Below are 17598 nucleotides of genomic sequence, written 5' to 3' on the forward strand. Positions count from 1 at the left end.
ACAAGACCAACATATAGGTGCTAATAACTGCAATTTCTCAAATCACCACAAGAGACTGACTCAAAAAGCGACTCAATCAATCAATAAAATGCCCAACTTTACAGCAGAAATAAACATGTTTGTAGCTTCATATAAAAAATTAATTTGGTCTGTATAGGTAATTTCCATGTTCATAACAACTACACAAGGAGTGAATCTTTATGCAACCCATGCATTTTAAATTGTATTAAGGCTTAAAGTTATCTGTAACTCAGGGCATGGTCACTTTCAGTGGAAGGTGTATAGCATTCATGGCTCACTTCAGATCCAGCCACACTCAACCTTATTGTCCATTTTTGGATTAGCCAGACGTTACGAAGAACTCGACGCTGCTGAGATGATGAGGGCCGCAGTCATCATCCTGAAAGCTTTATGACACCATACTGAGCTTTGCAGGAAACTTACAGGTGATGACATCCGTCCTTAAACACAGTAAGTGGTTGATTGACCACTTTGCCTCAAACTGGTATATGGATTAGGATGATATTTTAAGTGGAGGAATCCTAATGAATTTACTGGAGGCATTTATGGCCCAGGTGGTAGAGCAGTTTCTCCACTGCTCGCAAATTTGGTGACTCTATCCTTGGCCATTCCACGTGCCAAAATACCTCTAAACAAAACATTAAATACAGATGGTTCCTAATGGCAGGTCAGCTATTTTCCTGGCAGCTCTACCATCATTGTTGTGTTACTGCGTATGAATGAGTAGATGACAAACACATCAGAAAACTCTTTGTAGATCCAAGCTAAGTTAAAAGGCACTTTATAGTTGTGGACCATTCAGTGAAGTAACACTAACCTTTAATGCTTTCACAACTTTACTTTCATTCTCAGTTTGTCTTTTTGTTTATGACTAATTCACAAATGATCACATGCTTATTTCAATTCTAGTGTAGGATGGTGAATACAGCAAACAAAATGACCACGGTAAATACACCATTATCTTGCATGTTTCATACTGCAACTCCCTTTTGATACAAGGAAAGCACTGAGGTTGTGGAGCCTGGAGGGAAATCTCAGGAAACAAGGCCAAAAGATTAATAGATGTTATTCAATTTTCCAGTTATTGTTGGTAATTTTAAGGCCCTGCTCCCTCACATGTTTCTCTGTTCCTTTTTCTCCTTCCCCCTGTAGAGAAACACACTCTGAAGGGATCTCTAGTGGTTTTTAATAGTCTCTTTGTAATCCTCAGTTTGAGTAGTTCTTTCCTCTTGGCTTCTGTGTTCAGTAGCACTGAACCTCCTCTCACATGTGGCCTCACACTGATGGAAAAGCTAACCAGTCGCAGCCTGTGAGTTTCACTTTCTTAGTTTGTTTGTGTGTGTTTGTGTGTGTGTGTGTGTGTGTGTGTGTATGTGTCCTGTCTCCGCAGGCGTGTGGTCCTCAGTACGGCTACATGTGCGGCCAGCAGCAGTTCATCTCAGGAGTTTGTGCAAATGTCAGCTCCTCCTTCCAGATCCTCAACTCTGTGGCACCGGCTGTGCAAGGTACGTAAGGCCTGTCAGAGTAAGACACCGCAGATCCTCAGGACCCGGCGGCATCTTTACAAATCGCCTGCCTGGGATAAGAGATTAAAATCTACTCCTCACTAGTACCACCCAAGACCCTGACATTAAACTCACCCTCCCTTGGCGAAGAGGGAGATTAGAGCATTCTTCTTAATGTAAACTTGTCTGCCACCCCCCATCCCTCTCAGGCCCAACCCAGCCCAGCCCCTCTGCTGTCTTGTATGCCCAAGTTAGGAGACAGTTCACTAGGCCTGCTCTCAGTCTCCCTGGAAGGGAACAGTCTAGAAAAAAACGGAGAGTAAACAATCTACAGTCATTTTCTTCTGTTTCTGTTTCTCAGAAGTCATTTTCTCTTCCATTACTTTGCTAGAAGCAAACATAAATACACAGGCTGACCATATAGCGTAGCAAAAACCCATTAAAACGATGCAGCGCATTAACCCTCCAAACCTCAAAGTTTATGGGTGTTTTTTGCTGCTGTCACATTTTGGCTCACATCTCTATGGAAACAGCACAACCATAGCTGGAGGTACAGTGAACTCTAAAATGTCTTTTGTGTAGTATAAGATAGATATGATAATCATAAATCATAAAGAACTGGAAACGTATCTTTGACTATTTATTTTACACAAATTGGAAAAAAGCTGGAGTCAACAAGCGCAGTATTTTTCTAAGGACCTGTAGGTGTGACCACATACCTGAAGAAAATTAAGGTGACTCCATTTTTTTTCTTATAGAAGCATGTTATGCAAACAGTTTCAATGATCAGTTAATCTTGATGAAAAATTACGTTTTTAAGGTAGGATTTGGTAAAGTTTTCCAACAGGAACTGCACATCACACATGAGTAGTGTTCGGAAAGATTTAAAAGAAAGATGGCATGCCTTTTAAACCTGCTGGGGGATTTTTTTGGTTCACTTGGTTAACATGTCCTAAATGTTTTATCATAAACAGATCTTGTCTTTACTGAATCCTAGTAAAATGAATTAAAGGACTGCAGTCTTCACATAACTTTGCTTTTTTGCTTTCTTGCCTCAAGTGAGAAAACTCAATCAATGTTTTTTTTTTAAGTCTCTGCAAGTAATTTGAAAGGTTTAAATCAAATTTAACACCACTACTCCTCAGACCAGAACTCAGGGCTGTTAAACTGTCATAGCTCCCAGTTAAAAACTGAGCTCAGTAAGATTTTCTTCGACTACTTTACTTTTTTATTACGATCCTCTGTATTAGGGGTTATAAACTTTTTTGGCCTGAGAACTAAAAGGAAGTAAAGTATTAAAATAAAAAATTTTTGTGGCGGAAATGTTTTTTTTTTCTTTTTTTCTGTTAAGAATCTCAAGCCCCTTCAGACACACATACACACACACACAGTGATGCTCTGCTCTACATTATTACATTTTGATTTGAGGCTTGTGTGTTTACTGCGGGCAGCACAAGTAAACAGGATGAAGGCTGGATGTGTTACGTAATCTAATGTTTTTCTGAGGAGACAAATCAGCAGTTTCATTTGTTTATTTACCACCAGCTCATCCATCTTTGGAAAAGACTAAATATGTATAAAATATTTCTCAGCTTTCAGTTTGAACTTACCGTTTTATTGACTATAGTTTCTGGCTTTGTTCCAGAGTGTGCGAAGGAGCTGGACATTGTGATGGTTCTGGACGGATCCAACAGCATCTACCCCTGGTCCAGCATTACAGATTTTCTGATCCGCTTCCTTGAGAAGATTGAGATCGGACCTAAACTCTCACAAGTCAGTTGCATGACTGAATGAACAGTTTGAAAAGAAATGACTGTTTGTCTTAAACATGTAGATGTATGCAGTGTTGAACAATATGGTGGTAGAATCAAACATGGATGAATAAATGAATGGTTATATAACAGTAATCCATAAAAAAAAGAATGAATGAAGGAATAGTTTATTTGCTGCCAACTCAAGTTTTCATACTAGGCTTGATGACTTAAGTGTCCTCCATTATGGAATTTTCCACACAGTGCCAGCAGTAAGAATAACTGTAAGATGTCCTTCATAAAACAGACTTCATGAACTGAAGTTTTGCAGTCGTTAAAGTAATTTCACCCTCTGTCTTACCAAGTTATACCTTGAGTCTATTTCTGTCTGCTCATCTTGGATCGCTCTGCGGATGGATGATTAGTTTTTATTATGGTTACATTGATCTGGCCTGGAGCTTGTGGAGTTTTCCACAGGGAAGCACTGGAAAGTCTTCTAACTGTGGAGCCCAGTGGTTGAAAGTCACATCTTCCATGGCGGCTACAGTCCTGTGCCTTCTGTATAAAGAACATTGTGTCATATCAACCCCACCAGACCCGGCCACATCCTCTGCAGACTGTCTGGGAGGGGTGACAGAGGAGAGAAAGGGAAAAACTAATTTAACGTCAGATTACATTTATAAGACAAAAGTGTGTATGCATGTGCTTTCCAGGTGGGCATTGTGTCCTATGGACAGACTGTTACTCACCGTGTCAACCTGAGCCAGTTTGACAACACCCCTGCGCTTCTGGATTTCGTCAAAGACCTTCCTCAGCAGACCGGCTTCAAGACCATGACTTTCCTGGGCATTGATACTGCCAGGTACTCAACACTAGCCTCCCCCCTCCTATTTGGGTGAGCCTGGCAACGCTGGGCCACAATTTGCAATTGAGTCATCGTGGTCTGGCAAACTTTAATGGACATTTTAATGGGAGAGTGTCATTTCAAGTTACTGGACAATAGACCCAGCAACACATGTCACTGGATTGTCATGATCACATTTTTCCTGCTGAACTACCAAGCAGAAGATCTCTGACTGGTTTAACATGTATGTGGATGTTGTCCAAACCCAAATCTTGTCCAGAAAACTGAGCTTTAAAGGGTAAATTATCTGAAAGGTGTTTCTATTAGCTTGTCTTCCCCATTTATATAATTACGGTATGTAACTGATAGTGGGGCTAGATAACAACAAATATCAGAGTTTTTTGTCATGCAAGCATTAAAAGTATCCAATGTGCCCACCATAATGTAGTTTTTCATTAAAGACTGTTAGCAACTCAAAGTTTTTTTTTAAAGTTGCAGCAATTTTTCAATTTTTTTTGTGTCAAAGTATGTAGAATACAGCACATAAAATCCAACTTTGCACATTTTACCATGATTACTTAGACCTTAATAACTAGCTTTTGTGCAGTCTGAAGTGGATCCCACATCATATTGTCCAGTATTCTAAAAAGGATCAGTAGAACTTTTCTTCCGTTCTTTCACAGGCTGTTTTATTGTTCCAATGTTTTGGTTAAAGGGTAAGAAGCCAGCATGGCACACATCGAATGTTTAATATTCTGTATGTTCTAGTCTGATCCTAGCCTGAACACACCATTAGAACAAGGCTGTTTGAAAAACAAGCATGTGTCAGTGGTAATGTGATTTTCCAACTAAGTAAAATCTTGGTAGTCTCAAAATATTTAGAATAACTCTTGCTAATTCAAACTTAATTTAATTCAAAGACATTTGCAATTCGATTACAACTTTTACCAAACAAGATATTACTGAATGTAAAAGGTTTATAGATTCTGAATTAAATTCTAAGGTACCATAATGTGTGAAAATATGTTAAAATCATAAAAATTAGATAAACAAGTTAAAATATATTTTAAAAATCAAAAATTAATATGTCAGTGTGTGCCATTTTGAAAAATGGATGCCATTTTTAATTTTTGCGTTTTTTTAGGCTTATTTCTTAGTGGCTGCCTTTAAATAATGCCCATGCCAAATCTGATGCTTGTATGACAATGTTCACTGGTCTTCCCAGTTAAGATAACTAATAGCTCGTGACTGATCGGCTGATACTTCACAAGTTCCGTTCTTCTGACTGAAATTTTCTACCAATCAGGAAGGAGGCCTTCATGCCAGAACGCGGTGCACGACCTGGAGTGAAGAAGGTCATGGTGATTGTGACGGACGGAGAGTCCCATGATTTCCATGATGTAGACAAGGTCATTGGAGCCTGTGAGGAAGATAACATTGAGAGGTTTGGCATCGCTGTGAGTATCAGTTATCTTTGTGTTTTCACATACAGATATGTATGGAAGTTTTATGTTTGCCATAACTGAATTATCTGAAGCACAAATCATTAAATTTAAGTCAACTAAAGGTCTTCTGAGCAGCTTTGTCAACAGGCATTTACCTGTCCTCAGAAGTTTGGATTCTTTAAACTATTTTGTCCCTCATTTGATGGTATTGAGATAGTTCCTTTTTGTTTTCAGGTTTTGGGAGACTACAATCGTCAGAACAAAAGTGCAGAAGAAGTGCATAAGTTCATCAAAGAGATCGAGTCGATCTCCAGTCAGCCGTTACGAGATCACTTCTTCAACGTGTCCGATGAATTTGCTTTGTTGAACATTGTAGATGCTTTGGGAAGTAGGATTTTTGCCTTGGAAGGTAAACATTCAAACACACAGAGAATGCATGCCCTTCAAAATATTACATGTTCTCTCACTGTAGTTATCATTCACCCAACAGCTTTAAAGAAATAATGTGACATTATGGGAAATGCACCTTTTTGCTTTATATCCAAGAGATGGATGAAGCAACAGCTGCTATTTTGGAAAAAAGTGATTGTCTTCCAGAACTGTGCCTTGGAGCAATTATTATTATGTCTGTGCATTATTATCTGTGCTCCAGATTATCACAAATCCATTTGTTTTGACTGGTCGAAACAGCTTTTAAGGAGTAGTTCAACGCATATATTTCAGATTTTCAGTTGCCAAAAAGCTTGACTGTGTTATGAATGCATCACAGTGACTTGGTTTCATTCATGTGGTTTGTATTTTAAGGATTATGGCTGATTGCAGGGGAGATAATGTCTTTATTTTATGTTTACAAACCATCTATACATTCTGGTAATTGTAGTCTAAACAGGGATATTAGAGATGCCAAGCAGATATAGCCTAAAAACAGGAAACAATACTATAACGTCATGGCAGATTACACTATAAACTGCAAACAATTTTTGTTGCCAATTACAAGAAACGTCCAAGTTTCACAAGGAAGTACTTCTACCACAGACATAAAGTTTAGTGTTTTTGCACACTATGACTGAAAACAGCAGCTGTATATGTATATAAACTGGGCACTTCAACTTTAACAAGCAGCTTGCAATCAGTTTTTGGCAGCTGATGACTTTCTGGCACAACACCAAAAGGCAGTTGGCTTAAGTAGCTTAAGTATGGCAGCAGAGGTAAGCAGAAAGCCTCGCTCTGTATTCAATATACTTAAAGAAAACATCCCATAATAAAGAATACAGCAATATGCTGAACACATTTAAGTATTAAAAAAAAGCCAACTCTTATGTCTGTCTGTGAAATGTGGTGCTAATAGCCATTTAGCTTAGCTTAGCTGAAAGACAAGAAATGGCTTAAACAGCTGGCCTGGCTCAAGATTGTTATTTTTTTAAATAAAGCTTAAACAAATGAGATTTAATGTGTTGATTTGTGAACATTAAAGATGTTGATGATAGATATATTTTGTTACCAGGCTAGCTGTTTTCCCCTGTTTTCTTTCATAGTGCTAAGCTAAGCTAGCTGGCTTCATTTGTGCCATGAGGATGGTTTCATTTCAAAAATGGTAACAAATGATTCCAAAAATGTGAAACTATTTCATATTTATGACTAAAAAAGTAATATGTCATGTTTCATACTAACAAAATTCAATTGTGCGCAGTTTGTTTATATGGAGCTAAATTTAACTTTTCTCTACGCAGCTACAACTGGCAACTTCACCTCCTCCTTTGAGATGGAGATGTCTCAAACTGGGTTTAGTGCACACACTTCTAAAGTAAGTCCAAATTCAATTGTTTATGTCTGATTAATACACAAATACCATATTTGCAAAGCAGAAATCACTGAGCCAGACTGAACCGGGTGACAAACGAGTGAATCATATCTTTAGATCACGGCACAGTTTACACGACTGTAGGCGTTTAGTCTAAAAAGAACCCTTTATTTAATCTGCTTGTGTGCAAATGTATGCACTGGCACGGACGTTTGCTCAGCTACTGAACTCATCCAGACACTTTGCCATAGCTCTATCAGTGTTGCATCTTCAGTCCTTCGGGTGATTCATCTCGGTCAGTAGAAGCTTCCAGACACAGACTCTCTCTGTCCTGTGAATTCTCACCACTCAGACTGGTCTGATTGCATGAGAGGCAGACGGAGATAGAAAGTCAAACACGAGGCACATACAACACGAGAGGGCAAGGAAGGTTGAATCAGATGCTTGTTGCTTTTGCCCCTTCACACGCTTCTTGAGTTCATTCAGTAGGTATTTCCTACATCTGTTTGAAGACAAAACAGGCCTTTCTTCCTGCTCCTGACTCATGTTTATCACCTCCTCTGTCATTGTGTACACCATCTCTATGCGTGAGGTGGCTCATTCAACCTAACAAAGCCAGACACCAACAAACTTGGTTGAAGACCAAACACGTGACGCCACGTTTTGACGGTCATTAGCAGGAAAGAGCCACTTGATGCAGTTCATTGTGTCAAATTATCCATGTTTTGTCCTGTGTAACCCATCCCCTTCGTATTAGAGAACTCAGTTTCCTTTGGACAGAAAAAGATTGATAGATAATGATCTGACTTGGGTTATTCTCTAATGTTTTATTTTATTTTCTGACATGTATCTATATTTGTAGTTTGCTTAGACATTGTGATCAGCTCATCATTTTATCAATTAATCTAGCAATAGTTTAATTATTTAAAAATGAATGTCTTCAGAACGGCAGAAAACCCCAATTTTATTAAGTTACCAAGACAGAAAAAACACAAAATAGTAACATTTCAGAGCCTGAATTCACTGAATGTTTGTCCTCAGTAGCTTACATAAAGCGTTCATTGTCTGAGTTGTTGATTAACTTTCGTCTGATCAATTATACAGCTAAAAGTATCAACAGTAGATCCTGCTTTGCTCTTTCTGCATCGTGGTGTACAAAAACATTTACACAAAGACTGCACTTAGGCAGAACTTTTTCTTACTTTTGTCTACTATTCACCTCAGTTACGTTTCTGGGGGATATCTTTGCTTTAATAACTTTATATGTTCATGTTTACAAAACAAATGTTTTACAAATAGACTATAATGTTTTTATAGATTAAACTACCCTAGCTCATCTGAAAATTAGTTTTGCTTCAAGTGGTAGGTATGCCACGTCAGTGCTTACTTTAAAATAATACATATAGTATGACTGAGAGTCTAAAAGATTTATAAGGCTGCATAAGTACTTTATGTTGTCTTGGTGGTGACTGTGTAACTTGAAAGTATTTTTTCATTTGTTTCACTTAATTAAAGCATCCGAGTTATTCCTAACTGCAGTAACATCACTCATGAACCAAAATGGTCCTGATGCTTCTAATCTCCCGTCCTGCTGTTCCTGATATCAGTTCTGTCCGTCTCCCACAGGACGGTGTGTTACTGGGAGCAGTGGGAGCGTATGACTGGAACGGTACAGTAGTAATGCAGACTGCTGGAGAAACTATCGTTCCAGGGAAACACCAGTTCTACGACCCAGAGATTGAGGCTGGGTACGAAGGGCTGGCCGGGTACCTCGGTGGGTGGACTGAAATTATTTGAAAGACCCAAATGACATGCATTTTCTGAATCTTTACATGTTACTCCCAGGACATTTTACAAATATTATATCTTAATGTCTTAATGTCTTGTGTACAGTTTGCTGTGTTTTGGTGACATACACTAAAACAACTTTTCTGTTAATTGATTATATGTAATGTCACTTTTCTACACTGTCTTTGGTCCTGGTCTGTTTTTGAAGGTAAGTGCTATACATTGGAATTAACGCTTCTGAAAATGTTTAAACACGTTTGTTCAGACACAACCTCAAGAAACACTGAACAATGTGACAAAGCTATTGTGGTCATAGTGCCAGGGTTTTGAAAATATTAAGTTTACTCTTAAATGTTGCTTTTAATAAATGATAATTGTGGTAATAGAGATGCAGGACTTTATATTGCAGTGAAAAATGAACCAACTTGAGAGAATGAGAGAGTTAAACTAGATCTTTAAAGGGATTAAGTGAAATTTTACAGCTGCAGAATAAATATAGAGTATCTGCCTTGCGAAGGAGAAAGATATGTAATTTGTCTATCTTTGACAGCAGATGCTTCTCTCGCTCTCTGTCTCTCTGTCACATAAATAACATGCACAGAGTCTTCTCTCCATCCTGCTGCCTTTTATGGCTTGTGAAGCAACCGCAGCATCTTAATATCAAGTTATTTAATCAACATGTCATTAGATGGAGCACTGGTAGGTCCAGGCTCGCGTACTGTAAACTCAGCCGCTGGCACATGCTCGTATCTAATGGTCAGACGGCAGCATACTGAGGCGTTGTGTGCTTTTCTGAGAGGGTGTGTGTTCCTGCCAGTTTCCACTTGTGCTTTATAGTTTCCTCCACACACTCAGATGTAAACAGCCGCCTGAAGAAGCCTTTAAAAATACCTCACAAATGGAGCCAGAGCGTGTGTTTTTTCCGGGTGACTTCTTAAATTGCAGATAATTCTTCACATATTCCTGAGGAAGCCCGTCGGTGTTGTAAGCTCTGTATTTAACACAGTAAGCGCTTGTGTTTGTGTTCTCTGCAGGCTATGATGTTCAATCAGCATCCACCCCAGACGGAGTGCTGTACATCACAGGTGCACCACGATACAACCACACAGGCCGAGTCGTTATCTACCGTCTGAGTGAAACCAACAACATTGTCGTGTCACAGATACTGAAAGGAGACCAGGTGAGTCTTTGCCAGCTTGGCGTTTGGCCTAGACTTTGTTTCTGAGTGCATTTTTTGCAAGTTTTGTTCATATTGTAAGCTAACTGTGTCTCCACTTTTGTACTTGCTAATAAACCTAAAAGAAGATTAAATAAGAATAAAATAAATTGAATAAAAGAATTAAATAAGAATAGGTGCAATACGCAATATATAATGTTGTGTTTTCTTGTTATGTTGTTGTGCTGTCTGTATTTTATGATTGTTTTTAGTCCACAGTCAGCTCCATCATTTGCATTAACCAGATTCTATAAAAAAAGGAATCCAAGGCTCCTCAGCACAACTGACTCATTTGTGACTCAGCAACCATCACATATCAAAAATTCTGGGATTTTAAGGCTGAACTGCAGGCTGTGTCTACACATAGCTGAGACGATACAAGCATGGAAACACATAAATTACTTTAAGTAGTTTGATATCCACCTTTTTTTTCAATGCTCGTAATATTTGTTTGGAAAAATGTTGATTCCATGTTTTCTCATTTTTGTTCCACCAAAGAACGCAGCAGAGTTATGTGATGATCTACGTACGTTTGTCCTTCTGTTCATCTGTGAATCTTTGTGTTTGTCTGTACACAACATAATTCAAATAAACGGACTAACGGATTTGGATGAAATTTTCATGGAAAGTCAGAAATGACACAGTGACCAATTGATTAGATTTTGGCAGTGATGCGGCTTATAGTCTGGAACCACAGAGTTGTTAAAGATTACTGTATCATTGTGAGATAGCGGCATGGCGTCACTGTTACCATGACAACAAGTGAACACTACGTCAGCTGCCTGCTGACGATCACATGACTGTGATCCTGCTACAAATAGACCGGGACCTATCCATCAGAAATGATACAAGGAACAGTTGAATAAATTGTGGGGGTGTTTCCGAGTCTCATCAACTGTGTCGCCCACTACATATTTAGGTCACCCGATTCGGTATCCGTACATAACGTACACATGAAAAACACACACCTGTGCTCAGTGCAATGCCATTTTTTATTAAGATTTCATCCGTCGGAAATGATACCAAGATTGAGCAGCCTTGGAGTGCCTTTTTTGTTGCTCTTATTACTGTTAATATTAAACAAAATTCAATAATAAGTGTTTTCTTTTTTGTGATTCATGGCATTATAACTGTGTCATATCGCACGAAGGATATTTTCAGTTCTCTTTCTATTTCTATTTCTGGCCATGGTTGTGTTGTTTCCATGTGAATCAATGAGAAATGGTTCCACATCGACATGAAGCACCCCAAAACTGCCCTATCATACAGAGGGTTAATAAAGAAGGCACAATCTCTTTCTGGGAATTCAACTACTGCTCCCATGAGTCACACCATCAAAGCATCTGCAAAATGTAGGCTCAAGGACTCTCTAGATAAACTTTTTACAGAAGTTCAAAGAATAAACACTGTCAAATGATTTCTGGTTCCTGTGTGCAGATTGGTTCTTACTTCGGCAGCGTCCTGCAGACTCTTGATGTGGATGGGGATTCTTACACGGACCTCCTGTTGGTCGGTGCGCCAATGTACATGGGCTCAGAGAGAAACGAGCAGGGACAAGTCTACGTCTACAAACTCAACAAGGTACAGAACACTGACACGGACATTGTCTGATTTGTTTGGTCGGCTTTGACAATGAGAAAGCTGTGATGATCGAACCACTGATCATCCTCTCTGATGGTCTTATTTTGCTTCATTGCCAGGCCGGCAAGTTCGAGCACCAGTTTACTTTGAAGCCAATCCATCAGTCATGTTGTTCTGCCCACTCAGACAGCTGCACTAATAAAAATGAGCCGTGTGGTGCCCGGTTTGGTACGGCCATCGCAGCAGTGTCAGACATGAACCTTGATGGGTTTAATGACGTGGCGATTGGAGCACCTTTTGAGAATGATCACAGAGGAGCCGTCTACATCTATCATGGAGACAAGACGACACTGAAAGAGAAATATGTGCAGGTGAGATCACTGAACTGCTAATACCAAACAATCTATCGTCCACATCTGTTTCTGTCTCCACCTGTGTGCTGCAGGAGTGTCCTATTAACTTTCCAAATTTAGATTTAAACAGAGTCCTCCCCTATTTGTGAGCTCCACTTTTTTTCATTTTGTCAAGTCAGCACAGCACCGCACAGCCACAATTTCCCATTTTTGGTAAATGCCAGGTTCAAATAAACCAAAATGTCTTCTTAAATGTGTTTTACTCTGTTGTCCTCAGCGCATTCCTGCAGGGGGTGATGGTGAAAAGGTGAAGTTCTTCGGTCAGTCCATTCACGGAGTCATGGATCTAAATGGAGATGGAATCACTGATATTACCATAGGAGGTCTAGGAGGAGCTTCTCTATTCTGGTGAGACATCTTTAGATGTCAGCATTCGCTCCAAAAGCTACACATTCCACTTCAATCATTACCAGCAGCAGCGCTCATATCCCGGAGACATTGTCTTACATGTCCGCTTTACATTGTCTTGTTGGGGTTTAGACAGCTGTGCATGTCCCACTGGGCCTGTAGGCTGGAGACCAACAACTTCCTAATGATCTCTCTGTTTAAACGCCCGGCCACATACTTCAGACTTCAACCCACAAAGTTCTGAAACATCAGGCCACACCATGATTTAACTTCCCAGGCAGACCTTTTCCCAATAGCTTCTACTGGCAGAAGCTCAACTAAGCTGTGTGAAAACTTCATCTCCCAAGTGGCTTAGAGTTTAAATGGGATTTGGCAGCAGACAACGGTTCTTCCTGGACTGTTGGCTGTGTTTTAGGAAGCTTAACAGTTGGATGGAGAGAGTTAGAGCCAAGTTTTGTGCTCAAGATGCATCCGTTCCTTGTTGCATCCTTTGAAAATGTGTGTGCATGCAGACACACATACTGCATTAAATGTACTTATCATGCAGAAAAATGGGCCTTGAGTGACACATGCCTGTTACATAATTCTCTAGTGTGTGCTTAGCATGTTGCTGTTGTAGCTGGATGAACCAGATCTAGTTTTATTAACTAATGTACAATGTCGCAATTAGGGTTTCCAACATACGGTTTAGGCCCTCTCTAAAGGGTCACAAGACAAATCTAAGTGGCCGTGATGTAGAGATAATAAAAAATATCAGAAAATAGAAAGAAGCACCTAAAATTAAAATTTGGTCGAGTACCTGGATAAATGCACCGTGTTTAGGTGCTGTTTTCTAAACGTTTGCATACTTATTTCATATTTCCAGGTCCAGAGATGTTGCAGAGCTGCACGCCAACATGACTTTCAACCCTGCTAAAATCAACCTGCAGCAGTCTCAGCACCTGTGTGAACACGGTGGACGCAAATCTGTGTGTGTGACGACCAAAGTGTGTTTCTTCTACAGTGTCAAATCTGACCAGCAGAACTTAAAGCCTTTTGCAGGTGAACTTCAAAACAAAACAAAACATGATGTTGTTGATGATCCTAAGTCTTTCATAGTTCATTTTTGTCTCACTTTTCCTCATTGCATATTTTTTTATGTGTTTTGTCCTGCAGAAATCCGCTATACTCTGACTCTGGATGCTCTGCGTGCAAAAGCCAGAGCTTCATTTATTAACACGGACGATAAAAATGACCGTCGGATTACCAAGGCATTCGTCATCCCAGACAGAGAGGGAAGATGCGTGAATCAAACCTTCATGATGTCGGCAAGTACTCCGATCCATATGATTATTTTTTAGCCCTTTAGCTTCCGCCATCAGTGTGTGAACGGGTGAATGTGACTTATCATGTAAAGGGCTTTGGATAGAAGCGCTATATAAATACAACCATTTACCATTCATTGTTGGAGATGTAAATGGCGTTAGAGGGCTGCTGTCCAGAGAGGAGACAGGAAAACGCTGCGAGAAGGCCGATACAGAGCAGCAAGACCTTGATTCTAACATGAAACAGACCCATCCTGATCAAAGCCGGCTCAGTTCAGCCCCGTGCTGGTCTGGGTGATAAATTGTGTGTAGACAGATGGAGAGATGGGGAGAGAACAAGAGTGAGCAAAGATAAATAAGTGGGTGAATATATGTGGCATTTCAGATCAAGATTTCTCCATGTGACACAACAACATATGATCTAACAAGGTCATCACACACTGTTCATCACAACCAAAACCTTTGAACGTTACCACTGCACCGCCTACTGTAAACCAGAGCAGTTACCGGCAGTTTACTCTTAGCCAGACTTTCACTGTAGCCATGGATTTCTCTGATTAGCTGCCCCTAGGCGAGACAAAGAGGAACTAATCAGTGGAAACAGCTGTTGTTGCTGTGTGTGCTGAGCATGAATACCTGCTCTGTTCTTGTGTGCCAGTTTGTGCAGAAGCTTCCCACATATTTCAGGGCAGAGGTCCTCGGAGGTCAGAAAATTTGTCCCAATTGCAGAAAGCATTACATCTATCTCCTCTCAAACCAACATGGACCAAACCCAGATCTGACAACAGCTGCGTGAACTAAAAGAAGACGCACTGGGAATATATACATGCCTAATCTGTGCTGATGCAGCGTCTCTAAACCTGTTAGGAAAACTTCAGAATGCTGGATTCAAATCTTCCTTTGCCTCGTCCACATCAGTATTAAACGGTCTCCTATTCTGTGTCGGCGCACTAGTATTTATTACTGTGTTTGCTGCACATAGACAGTATGTCTGTAGTCAGCTGAAAACCATCTTTGTAGGCAGAAATCGCACCCAGTCTTTAACCAATCAATTGGTTGTTGGGAAAAAAATCTGCATGTTATCTCTGGGTGTAGTAGGCCGGACTAAGTGAACTCAGAATGCTAGTCTTATTGGCAGGAATGAAAACACCAGTGTGAACCTGCATATGTTCTTATGATTTATGATAATAAAACTATAACTGGTGACCACAGCACGAGAAATATTTTGAAATTTCATTTTTGGGTCTGATTTATCCCTGTTTCTCGTCTCCCAACAATCACAGGAGAAATCTGGTTTGAGATCTTGGTCTAAACTCATGTACAGTTGAGATTGTTTGGTAATGCGACAGGTTTACAGATTCACTCTTAAGTCACCGAAAGCTTTTCACACACTTATTAAGGCCACCCTGATTAACATCAAACATGTTTGACATTTGCAAGGCAAAATCGAGAAGGTTATGATTATAATTCCATCGCACAGAGAAGTTTGCATGTCTCAGATTAGAGAGTAAAAATATCTGGTAACTTTGTCCTTATGTGTCTGAAGCAACCTGATTTCAAAATCTGCTTGGATTTAAAACTCCTGTACAAGAGTCAAGACCTTAGTGTCTTTAGATGATCTGCCATATTGGTTATAGAACTGCAATAATCAAACTGCTGGTTGCAAGAACTACACAACTTTTTGACTTTTAGTTTTATCAAAATGTAGCCACACCCACGACTTCTTGTCTTACGTGATGTGAGTTTGTTTGCAGGCAAGTAAACAGTCAGTAAATGTTTAATGAGCCACACATCATTGTCTCAATTAGATTAGGGCAAGTTTAAATCTGAGAAAACGCAGAGATGTTCTCATGTAGTCTGTTCCTCCAGTTGCCAAAAATACCAGATTGATCCTGCAAGTCTGTTCATCTGCCGTTTTTCTCCTTATTGAAGAGATTTTCCAGAGAGCATCTACCAACCAGTTGTCCAGTTGATCTGGACACTACAGCCTAATATGTGTAAAAAGAACTTTAATGAAATTCACAGGAGCTAGTCAATGGTGAAAATGATTCAGTTGTCAACATAGTGCATGATGGCATGTTACATATAACATCATCACCTTCCTAAAATAATGGCCTGAGCCATTTTTTGACAAAAATTCTTATTTTTTTTGCCTAAATCGTCTCGTCATAATGCTGACCACCTCTGGTAAAATCACCTACATCCTCAGTTGAACACGTCATGCGATTCTAACCCTTTAGTACAGAGTTATTGAAAAAGAATGAATCAATTTCATTATGCAATATTTTAATAAGGAAAAGCAATAGAAAACTCCAGCGAAGTCACAAGTATTCTACTCACAATCAACTTCAACTTTTATTTCCTGTCTTACAAGTGTTCAATGTGGCCACCACCTGCAGCATGGGCAACGTCAATGCGACTAGACAATTCCTCCCAGATGCGTATCAGCATAACACCATCCACTGAGTGGATCATTGTTATTCAATATCGTTCAATGACCTTAAACATCAAATAAAATTTGATTGTGAGTAGAACACTTGCTTTTCCTTATTAAAATATTGCGAAATGAAATCGATTCATTCTTTTTGAATAACCCTGTATAATGGCCTAGGTCAGGGTTCAGATTTTCATGTTTTTTTGAAAAACTCGAAAAAATGATTGAGGCCATTATTTTAAGAGGGTGTCACTGACCAGTCTTTGTTATTTTTGGAAATATGGACTGATGACGTTTCACTCTGGTCCATCATGTACCCGACTAAAGATGCAGCGCTTTCATGTTGTGCTCTTTGTCAGGGTCGTTTTCAGTTTAATCACCATTTGGAACAAGCCCAACAAAGTCCTATATTTCTGCCTCACTGTGACTTTCCAATACATGCCAAGCCTCAATGTGAAGCAGCTCTTCTAAAATTGTATCGTCATGTTTCAATCACTTAAAGCCCTGCGCACTCACACATGCTTTTTCATTTACTCTGGTGGATTAAGCTTCTTTTTATATACATGGTGCACTAAGGATGGGAATAATAGTATTTTGTGTTGCCCAGTGACTGTGACCTTTCCTCTAGCACCAGTAAATGCTTGATCTTTTTGATTTTCAATCAGATATCTTTGATATATGGCTTTTATGACATTGGTAACTCTGTGGCTTTTCCTGTGGTGCCACAGTTCCACAAACTGGTGATTAAGTTTTCATTAAATCAGTGGATGACTGAATGAATCATCCCAGCATCTGCTAAATAAACCAGCACAAAAGCTATACAGATGTTCATGGTTTCCAGTGGCTGATGATTCTCTGACTTTTGCTCTCAAACCATCAGTTTGGAGTGAAATGTTGGATGGTTTGTCAGTGAAGCTTTGTATTTGGTCTCAGTGAGGCATTTATTGGGTGCACCATATTAATACTGGGCAGGGCTTCCATTTGCTCCTTAAACAACTTCAGTTTTTATTTGCATGGATTCCATGAAGTGTTGGAAACTGTCTTGTCAGTGATTTTACATATTCGTGTCATCCTGTTTGTGTAGCTCCACCATGTTTTAGTGAAAATTGAAGTGAAGCAGTAGTTTAAGAAATTATGTCACATATCA

General features: G+C 39.5%; 1 protein-coding gene across 1 annotated transcript in view; it reads left to right on the forward strand.

Annotated features, from left to right (window-relative positions):
* itga1 (integrin, alpha 1) overlaps positions 1-17598 on the forward strand; it is a 73086-nt gene that overhangs the window by 42650 nt on the left and 12838 nt on the right. Inside the window, exons 5-17 of the mRNA XM_051938608.1 lie at positions 1412-1526; positions 3172-3299; positions 3991-4139; positions 5428-5578; positions 5801-5975; positions 7297-7370; positions 8994-9141; positions 10190-10335; positions 11809-11952; positions 12072-12323; positions 12583-12713; positions 13579-13754; positions 13869-14020. Of these exons, the coding sequence (XP_051794568.1) occupies positions 1412-1526; positions 3172-3299; positions 3991-4139; positions 5428-5578; positions 5801-5975; positions 7297-7370; positions 8994-9141; positions 10190-10335; positions 11809-11952; positions 12072-12323; positions 12583-12713; positions 13579-13754; positions 13869-14020 (1941 nt within the window). The remainder of the gene's footprint in view (positions 1-1411; positions 1527-3171; positions 3300-3990; positions 4140-5427; positions 5579-5800; positions 5976-7296; positions 7371-8993; positions 9142-10189; positions 10336-11808; positions 11953-12071; positions 12324-12582; positions 12714-13578; positions 13755-13868; positions 14021-17598) is intronic.

This window comes from Acanthochromis polyacanthus, chromosome 18 (assembly GCF_021347895.1).
Source record: "Acanthochromis polyacanthus isolate Apoly-LR-REF ecotype Palm Island chromosome 18, KAUST_Apoly_ChrSc, whole genome shotgun sequence".
NCBI lineage: Eukaryota > Metazoa > Chordata > Actinopteri > Pomacentridae > Acanthochromis > Acanthochromis polyacanthus.